At 38.7% G+C, this 10,418-nt stretch overlaps 1 protein-coding gene across 4 annotated transcripts in view; it reads left to right on the plus strand.

The window, feature by feature from the left end:
* Positions 1 to 10,418, plus strand: part of Fsd1l (fibronectin type III and SPRY domain containing 1 like) — a 63,306-nt gene that overhangs the window by 10,930 nt on the left and 41,958 nt on the right. For all 4 annotated transcript variants that reach the window (XM_031377419.1, XM_031377420.1, XM_031377421.1 and 1 more), the window contains exons 2-4: positions 4,431 to 4,526; positions 5,133 to 5,264; positions 7,218 to 7,319. In XM_031377419.1, coding sequence (XP_031233279.1) covers positions 4,431 to 4,526; positions 5,133 to 5,264; positions 7,218 to 7,319 — 330 coding nt within the window. The remainder of the gene's footprint in view (positions 1 to 4,430; positions 4,527 to 5,132; positions 5,265 to 7,217; positions 7,320 to 10,418) is intronic.

The following is a 10,418-nucleotide window of genomic DNA, read 5'->3' on the forward strand; positions in this document are numbered from 1 at the left end:
CCCAGCAAAGCTCTGGGTCTCCTGCCGCCCAGCAAAGCTCTGGGTCTCCTGCTGCCCAGCAAAGCTCTGGGTCTCCTGCTGCCCAGCACGGTGTCTGCTACATTGGTGGAAACATCAGGCTTTGACTTCTGTGTCACCCTCATCAGTTAATTTGAGTTCTCATTATGAAAACTATTTACAAGCTTAGATTTTTCAAAATCTACTGTAATAAGGGTTCTTAAACACTTTAACTTCACCTCTAGCCTGCCACCTACCAGAGAGAGTGGAAAGAAAAGGTTGTTAGGACAAAGGGGGATATGGACCTGCTTAGAAATAGTTCTTTTGGGCAAATTCCAATCTTCATTGTCAGGATATCAGAAGTTCAGTTCACACAAATCAGCAGTGGTACCTCAATCCACTCACAAACACTGTTCATGAATCAGCAATGGCAGTTTGATCCAGAGGAAAGCTCTGCCAATTGATTCAAGTTTGCGGAAGCAGCAAGAAGCTGCCAGAATAAGTTCTTTGGTGCATTTTCTCTCTACAAAGTCATGACAATGATCAGAGAAGAAGGCAAGGTGAACCAGTGCCGCAACTTCATCAGTAAAGACCAGCGTCAACAAAGAGGGCAAGGTGAACCAATGCCACAGTGTCGTCCACCGTCTGTTGGGTTATTCTTATGTCTTTTCCAAATATCATGTGTCCTGTCAAGCATCCACTCTAGCAGAACATCACATGCCCTTTCTCCAGACAGCTTCCAGAAAAATACCACGTGTCTGTTCTTAACAAAAGATCTTCCCACATGTCTACTTCATCAGAACATCCTCATAAGATAGTTTCCAGAGGGCTGGGTAGTGGTGGTGCACGCCTTTAATCCCGCCACTTGGGAGGCTGAGACAGGAGGATTTCTGAGTTTGAGGCCAGCCTGGTCTACAGTGAGTTCCAGAACAGCCAGGGCTACACAGAGAAACCTGTCTTGAAAAAAAAAAAAGATAGTTTCCAGAAAAACATCACATGACACAATCGACTCTACAAAGAAACCAAACTTCCACTTCAACTATTGATGAAATTTAAAGTTCTGGGGGGGGGGGGGTCAACTGAGGCAGTTAGATATAGAACATATTTACATCTGCCCTGACATGTTGCCTGTTATATTTAGAAGTCACTTAAAAAACAAATAAACAAATGAAGCCCCTGCTCTTTGGCACCTGTTCAGCCTGTTCTCTCCCAGCACATGTCCCAGAGTAGTCACACGCCATCTCTGTCTACACCTCTTCCTGGGCCCTGTCAGCCTAGAGAGAACTCTTTCTTGTCTGACTTATACCACGTTAAGGCCGAATTTCCAAGTGCAGCTCATATTATTATCCTTTGGGATTTTAAAGTACATTTTGGAGATGGCTGTAGTTCACCTTAAATACTTTACTTGTAACTTGTCTTCTGTTCTGCTCCACTCCACTCCAGACTCCTCTGTGGTTCTGCCATCCCACCCCGGCTTAGCCAGTCCCATCCTTGGAGCAGAATGGTTGAAGCCACTGGTGCCCTTCATAATTTAGTTCTCAATACTTCCCATGGAACTTGGGTTTGCTTAGTACACTAACTATAAGCAATTGACCAGAGTCATTTGCAGTTACTTGTCCTCTCCATAACACCGGTCATAAAGGACAGGTGGATTCACAGATGCTGGGCCCTTTTTCTCAGCAGTCTGCCCTTGGGGGACTTTGAGGTTATTAAATATAGAAGTACTGTATCTTTAAAAAAATTGTCACAGTAGTTTTGAAAATCAATGTGAATTTCTTTCCAGAACAGCTGCTGTAGCACCTTCTGGACCAATACAGTTTGAAAACGGGTCTTTTATTCTTGTTTTGATAATAGCAAGAATTTCAGATGAATTAAATGGAAATGATAAAAATAAGATTTATTATAATCTGAAGATGGCTATTTTGAATGTGTTAAGCTGTATCATATAAAATAAGCGCTATCCTAGTGGGGCTTTGAGTTTGATAACTCACTTGACAGCTGCTCCTGAGAGTATGCTGACTCTGCACCAATTCTTAGTTTTCTTTTTCTGAGAGTTGATAACTTTATAATATTTTATATGTTCTAGTGCTAGTAGTTATACAAATAAAAACTTAGAAATTAGTGAAACTCTGAAACTCTATTAAAGAAACTTAGTTTAACAATTTCCACTTATATCCACATAAGGCACTTAGAATTCAAGAATCCAGCATGATATAAACACATAAGAAAAATCTACTTTGTGTAGCACATGTATGTTTATCCCTGCCGAGGTCTGAAGATGGCTTCAGGTCCCTTCAAACTTAAGTTAGAGATGCTTATGAGCCACCATGTGGGTGCTCTGAATCAAACACCCTGAAAAGCAATGAGTTCATTTAACCAACTCTCCAGCCCCTAGTAATTCGCTCTTAAAAACAGGATCACTCATAATTGGTAAACCCTTTTTGTTTTTAAAATTGGTATCTTACTGTGTTGTTCTATGAAGGCTGGCCTTGAATTCTTGGACTCAAGCAGTCCTGCCTCTGCTTCCTTTGTAGCAGGGACTACAGGTGTGTTGTTACCATACCAGGCTATATAATGACTGACGTTTGCTATATGTTAGAGTGATATTTTAGACATATGGGTTAAGGAAAATTAACCTGTTTCTCTTTCACTTTTGGGATATGGCTGCAATTGACTCACACTGTATTTCTGTGGGCCAGCACTACCCTAAGAATGAAAACACTGCAGTTGGTAAAGGCTACACTCTGACTTCTGACACCATTATTAGACAAAAGTCTATTAATTTTCAGCAGGTGGGTTACTCATGATGTAGAAGAGTCATTATGAAGACATAATAAAAATTAGAGTATTTAAGTATGTTTGACTGCACTCAGTAAATAACAGAAGCCTTAAAAAAAAAAAAGCAAGCTTTTCATTGACAAAGTCCATGTGGCTCACAGCACATATAGCCAAGGCAATATGCATTTGTCCCCAGAGTTCTTACTACAAAACTCTTACAGTTTGCTCTTAACTGTGTTGGAGTATTCTTGCTCGGAGAGATTTGCTCTTCTGTATACATTGCTTCACATTTGTATTTCAGTTATTATTGAGCATGCACAGATCACGATCATTAAACTTTGTTGTTGGGCTGCATCCCTTAGGACCTAGCACTTCTTTCCCATAGACTAAGATGGCTTCAGACTCTGTTCTGGTGCAGTGTCAGCATCTTTAAATCTCCGTTCAGTTTGCTACATGTGCTTGACAGTGGACAGAGCTTAAGTTCAATTGTGAATCTCTATTATGGAATTTCTAGAAATTGCCATTAAAAACTTAATAAGCATACTATTAATATCATCTGCAAATAGTGATAATTTGACTTCTTCCTTTCCAATTTGTATCCCTTTGATCTCCTTTTGTTGTCTAATTACATAGTATACTTAAGTGACCTCAAAAATTCCACCAGAGAACTCCTAAATCTGATAAGTGGGAGAGGGTGGGTTGGTGAGCAGGGGGTGGGGGGAGGGAATAGGTTTTTTTTTTTTGGAGGGGAAACTGGGAAAGGGGATAATATTTGAAATGTAAATAAAGAAAATATCTAATAAAAAATAAAAAAAAACAAGTAAATTTATTTCCTTACTTGTGGTCCCACATTTCTGGACAGTGATTATTAGTTCTAGGCAATGAGTGGCCATTCTGGAGAGTTTTATGTGGCCAGTGGCCACATACAGAGAACACATTTGTCTTAGAAAATGTTATTAACAGGAATTAAGTAGAGTGTGAGAAAATGAAAGAACCCCACATTTTTATTTGACTTGGAAACATCATAAAAGTCTTGGGTGTTTGCTATTTAGGATAGTTGATTTACTCTGGCGTGTAGCGTGTCAAGTAATTAATACCATGCTAGCTGCAGATTTGCAGTTTAGCCCTTCATATTTCTAAAATTTGTCTTTTTATGTTTTTGTAAACAAATATGTTGGATTTCAATGTCTTCTCACCTTTATTCTTTGTGCCCTGATACTGTATTAAAAGCTTCTATTTGCTTTAGCATCATGGCTTTGTTTGGTCTAAAAAATACTGTTGATATGAAATAAAGCCATGCCTGGTGGCACATGCCTTTACTTCTAGCTGTTGGGAGGCAGAGGCAGGCAGATTTCTTTGAGCTGGTGGGCAGCCTGCTCTACAGAGTGAGTTCTAGGCCAGCCAGGGTTACATTGATTATTTTCAGTCTAACCTGTATTGAGGCGATGACATTGTATGCTAGAATTACATAGTTTAAAAGAAGACGGTACATAGCTCATGTTGTGTAATCATAGACTTTGAGAAGGCCAAGAGAAGCTTTACATTGCCCCTGTAGATTATGCAGTGCACTCTTACGTAAGTTTCTTTAGAGAGTGGTTCTTAGGAGATTTAAATTTTTCTTTTATGAGAAGATAATACTTTGTTTTAAATCCTAGGAAGCTCTACAAAGAATCATTTCAACTCTGGCAAATAAGAATGATGAGATTCAGAACTTTATTGATACACTAAATCACACACTGAAAGGAGTTCAGGTATGAATATTTCTATTAAAAATTGTATAGTTGAATAATTACTAAGAAATATCCATATAGGTAACACTGCATCAACTTTGGAGTATAATGTAATGCAGCTGGGTCTTCAAAGAAAGAAGAGTAAAACAGCTTCCTGTGTCATCCCTGCATTCTACACAGAAAACAAGTGTTTGGGGCCAGGACATCTGACAGCGTGTTTATGAGCAAGCATTAAAGCCTTGCTCATTTCTGTTTGGTGGTTTTCTTTACTAATTCCAAGTAAAAGCAAAGTAATGGAGAACAAACTATTTCTTTTACTGTACATAATGAGGCAGATGCCAATGATAGGGCTTGATTAAAGAAGTAGATGAATATCAGCTATTTGATTACTATTAATATCAGTAGTAGCAAAATTACAGTTATGGAGTAGCAACAAAATAATTTATGATTCTGGATCACCACAGCATGAAAAACTGCTTTAAAGGGTCGCAGCCTTAGGAAGGTTGAGAACCACTCCATAAGAGGAAGGTAGTTTATGATATGAATCTACTCTTTCATTTGCTTATGTGTTTAGTTTTTATATGCTGTATGACTCTTCAATAAAGTCTTCTTTTTTTTTTTAAACAGGAAAATTCTTCCAACATACTTTCAGAATTAGATGAAGAGTTTGATAGTTTATACTCTATATTGGATGATGTAAAAGAAAGCATGATTAGCACCATCAAGCAGGAACAAGTGCACAAGTCCCAGGAGTTACAGGTGAGTGCGCAGCTGCGTAAACACGACCTCTACTTCAGGCTTGAGGGCGGAGATAAGTCTTGTCGGAGTGGTTTTTACCTTGGCTTGGGCCACAAATATCTTTTAATATTTTTAAAAGTTATGGTTAAAAATAACAGAATTTACTGCTTACCCTTTTCAGATATAGCTTGTTGATTCATATTGTTGTTTAGCAGAACTCAGGATCCTTTGCGTCTTAGTAGAAGCTGAAGCTCTTCACCCCTAACATAATAGTCCTCACTCCCCCTTCAGCTCCTGGGACTGTGCCATTTGTTCCATTATTTTGATTACATAGATGTGTCATGCAGGTGGAGCTGTACAGCGTTTGTCCTTAGCCACCATGTAACTGTAGCAGAATGTTCTCAAGGTCTGTCCATGCTCTAGCACAAGCTGGGGTTTCCTTCTGGTTGAATACCATTTTTATAAGCCGTGCCATTGCTTCCCTGTTCCCCATCTGCATTGTGAGCAGTGCTGTGCTGATTGTGGACAGACAGACACACTGAAGACACTCCTTCCCGCGCTTCCAGCCAGCAGGGTGCTGATCACGTGGCAGCTGCACTTTTAGTTTTCTGAGGTGCCTCACTCCATTCCTCACGGTCCGCAGTATTTGATATCCCACCAGCTGTTCACGGTGATTCCAGTTGCTCATCCTTCTCAACGTCTGTTTCCTGCTATTTTGTTTTGTTTTGTTTTGGTGGCAGACATTGTAAAGGCTATGAATCATTATTTTTTTGTTTATTTAGTTGGGTTTTTTGTTTGTTTTTTTTTTGTTGTTGAGACAGGGTCTCACTATGTAAATCTAGCTATACTGGATTTCACATGTAGACCTTGAGCTAACAGAGATCCATTTGCCTCTGCCTCCTGAGTGCTGGTATTAAAGGCATGAACCATTGTGTTTGGATATGAATCTATATTTTTGATATGGTTTTGATTTCCATTTCTCTAGTGACTAGAGAGAGATGGAACAGTTCTGTGTACTTGTTAATGTCTATATATTTTCCTTGAAGAAATTTTTATTCATATTTTCTGTTTATTCAGTAACTTATTTATTGTTTTAAAGTTACAGACTTTATGTATTCCAGCTGTACTTTTATTTTTGCTTTCAACATGGCTGTACTGGGATTTTGAATCCAGCCAGGGTCATGTATATGTTAATATGCTGTGCTTCACTTCACACCTAATCCTGAGCTCTGGATATTAACCTTTGACAAATATGACTTGGAAATAGTTTCTGTTCTATATTTTGCCTTTTCACTTTTGGTTATTTTCATTGTTCTCCAACTATAAATTATGATTTAAAATAATTTTTAGTACTTGAGTCACGTGTAAGTGGATTCTGACTGTGCTAACTTAATTCACAAGCTTAAGTTAAATAAACATTATCAAGAATTTCAGTCTTTATTACAGAAAGTTTCTTTCTGTAAGTAGATATTTTAGTATATATTATAGTTTTCTGACTACTCTAAGGAGCTTTAAGTTAATTTCATCCCACTTACTTATAATTGCTTTATTTTTCCTTTTTTTTTAAAATGATGTACTCAGTATTTTTATTTCATGTAATTAAGTTTTAAAAATGTTTACATGTGAGCATATGTGAAAGCGAGATGGGAGGGGTGTGTGTATGAGTGTGGATCAGATGGCAACTGTTTCAAGTAACTTCTTTCCTTCCACTGTGGGACACACTTGTATCATCAGTCTTGGACCACAAATGCTTCCATCCACCTAGCCATCTTGCCAGCACTGGTTAGGCTGTTTTATGATAAATTATAGAAAAAGAGGCAATTTTGTCATGTATATAACTGGTGGTAATTACCTTTCTTCAGTAGCTCCATGACTTGCATGTTTATCCAATTATTTAAATTAATTATAGCATATATTTAGGACTGGATGTAGGATGGTGCACTGTGATAACCTGGGTATTGTGCTTCTCCCTAGAGTCAGCTTAGTCAATGTAACAATGCCCTGGAGAACTCTGAAGAACTACTAGAATTTGCAACAAGGTCATTAGATATTAAGGAACCTGAAGAATTTTCAAAGGTAAACAAAACAAAGAGCAAATAAACAGGCAAATAGAAAACCCTGTCCTAGTATACTGAAGGAGTATCTTAAAAAGTAATTTGTCATTTTTGATACTGAAAAGGGCTTGGGGGATTTTGCTAAATAAAATACAAGATGCTGACTCGTTTCGAAGCAGCTAGTTTTGTAGTGTGTACCTTTGGAGTCAGGAATTGATTATTTTAGCTCTGTTTTTCCTTAATGTTCAGTTTAAATAGCCTGCATTTTCATATGCCTAATGCAATTCGTTTTAGCCGATCTTTAGTACCTGAGCCAGGTCATAAGTTTCTATAGGCCTACTTCAAATGCTTAGTTACTGACAAAATAATGTCGATGACTTTGAAGTACAATTACTGGTGAATTTTTATAAAGCTGGGGAAAACAATTCTTTTAGTCACGCTATTTTTAAACATACTATATTAAAGTCCTTAAGTTGGGCTAATATAATTGGAAACAACAAAAAATAGCCTTTGGTAAAATGATACAGTGTGCTTTTCGTACTTCTTTATCTTCAAGTTCTACTATTTAAATTGTCATGTTCCTGTTCCTAGCATAAGATCTGGATTTGAACGGCACAGATGTGATAGAATATACTTCACCTTATTTTTTGAATATTTGAAGTAAATATCAGGTGTGTGAAATCATTAAGTAAATAGCCAAGATTCCACCAGCTCTGGTTTCTCCATTACTAGTATTTTGCCTGCAGCACAGTGCTTGTATCCTCTGTCAAAATTAAGATTCCTCTTCTTACCCTGAATTCAAACCTGAAACTCTTCTGATGAAAAGAAATGGCCAGAACAATCCCAAGTCAGTGTATAATTATCCACCTTCTTCAACCAGTTGTCAGATTAAAAGGGAAAGAGTGATTCCTAACTGTGAGTACCCACAGTGGAATAATAGCACCAGGGTACTGTGAAAGGGCAACACCGTCTTCTGCATTGGATCACAGATGAAAAGAGAAAATGGGGCTTATTTCCTTTTTTTTCACTCACAATAGCTTGCCCCTGGAATACTGCTCAGGGTGTGCCAGTCTCTTGAGCATTGAGAAGAGCAAATGAGATAGCGAGCTCAGTCAGTCCCTGCAGACCGAGGTTGGGAATGCCTGGAAAAGAGGGATTCAACAGAAGCAACTTTACCTTTGACAACAACTACAAATAAGCGAAGTACTTACTAAACATACCTTGAAGTAGATCTTTACCTTTTATTTGTGAGTGTTGGTGTCTCACAGAAATATAGTCGCCTACTGTACAGATGTGCTTGGCTGTAAAGAAGCTGTAAGGAGTACTGTACTTACATTAGTTTCAGGTGATTTACTTATAGGTGAGCATGCGTTTGTTTTAAGTGTATGAAAGTTTTGCTTGCATATGTGTATGTATATGTGTCCTGTACCCTCAGAGGCTAGAAAAGGGCATCAGATGTCTGGACTGGAGTTACAGGGCTTGTAAAACACCTGTGGGTGCTGGGAACTGAACCCAGGTCCTCTGAAGAAACAGCAAGTGTTCTTTACCACTGAGCCATCTCTTCCAGCCCTGATCATATGTTTGAAAAATACTACTTTTATGAAAAAGATTAAATATACAAACACACACATATACACACATATGCACACACACACACACATGGATGGGGGAGAAATATGCAACTAGTTCTTTTCCAAAGGTCTTAAAAAAAAAAAAAAGACAAGATTTCCTATGTAGTTCAGACTGGCCTGGGACTTGACTCTGTAGACCAAGATGGCCTAAAGCTCACAAAGATTCACTGCCTCTGCTTCCTTACATGGCAAACTTAGGATTTTTGCCTAAAGGAAAAAGAATGTTTTGAGATACCTCTTTTTTTGTCCTGTAAGGGGGGGGGGAGATATTAGGAAGAAATGTCTTTGTTAGAGATAGTAGGTCCCAGAGAGTCAAACATTAGGGACTTCACCTCCTGGAGTCTGTATCTTGTGGCCTATGATGCCACGTGCCACAAAATGAAAATTTTGAATTACACCATAAAAGATATGGCTTCTGTTTTGGATTTATATAAGAAAAAGAAGCCCCAGGTTCATGAACATTTGATTGATGTGACCTGAGTGGCCAAGCTGGAAAATACAAATGAAGTCGACTACCAGGATATGTGGACAGTGGAGCAGCAAAGGAAAGACTCGAAGCCTCTGCAGGGAGCAGGGCCTCCCCTGATGGACAGATGAGAAACTGAGGAAGAGGAGGTGAGACAAGGAAGCCATGTGCCCACAGGCCACGCTCAAGGAGAAGCAGAAGGACTGAAAGTTATTTGAACTGGCATGAGGAAAAGCATTCATGGAGTAAAGCCACGTCAGCACTGAGCTGAGAACCACCCTTTGCCTTCCAGTGTTTGCTGTGAGAAAGCATCACTTCTGCCCATCACAGACAATTCTGGTGTAGTTAGCAAAGGCACTGACATTAAAGCAGGTTTGACATGGGCCTTGTGGCTTAGAAAACAAGATTATTTAGGGAAAAGTACCCCAGGTTACCTACAGTCCTGAAAATGAAGCGTGTGTAAATGTAATCTTAGTTTGACAGTGGTTCCATATAGACAACCACAAAGCAGTCAGGAAATCCACCATTACCATGATGTTTCTGAATACTGCCAAACAGCCTAACATTAATCCCAGTCATCAAAAGAACTGCTCTGTAAATTCTTAGGAAGACAGCCTAATCTAATTATTGTTGTTTATGTTTGCCTGTTTGAGACAGGGTTTTATGTGTACCCCAAATTGTCTTTAATTTACTCCATAGCTGAGGATGGCCTTGAACTCTCAATCCTGACTGTACTGCCTGAGGGCTGGGATTACAGATACACACCATCGTGCTCAGTTAAAGCTGCTGGAGCTCAGACTTAGGGCAGCATGCATTCTAGATAAGCACGTTACCAACTGAGGAACACCCACAGCTCGGAGTTTTTAAAAGTCTGCAAGCAATAAGGCAGTCAAAATGCTAGATAAATTTATAATAGTTTCTGTATCTTTTCATTGCAGATTAAGAACAGGTTAGACACAAGATAGTCCATGACAAAACAAAATTTACATAATATCTTTCCACAAATCCAGCCCTACAAAGGATA

Source organism: Mastomys coucha, unplaced genomic scaffold (genome assembly GCF_008632895.1).
Source record: "Mastomys coucha isolate ucsf_1 unplaced genomic scaffold, UCSF_Mcou_1 pScaffold18, whole genome shotgun sequence".
In the NCBI taxonomy this organism is placed as follows: Eukaryota; Metazoa; Chordata; class Mammalia; order Rodentia; family Muridae; genus Mastomys; species Mastomys coucha.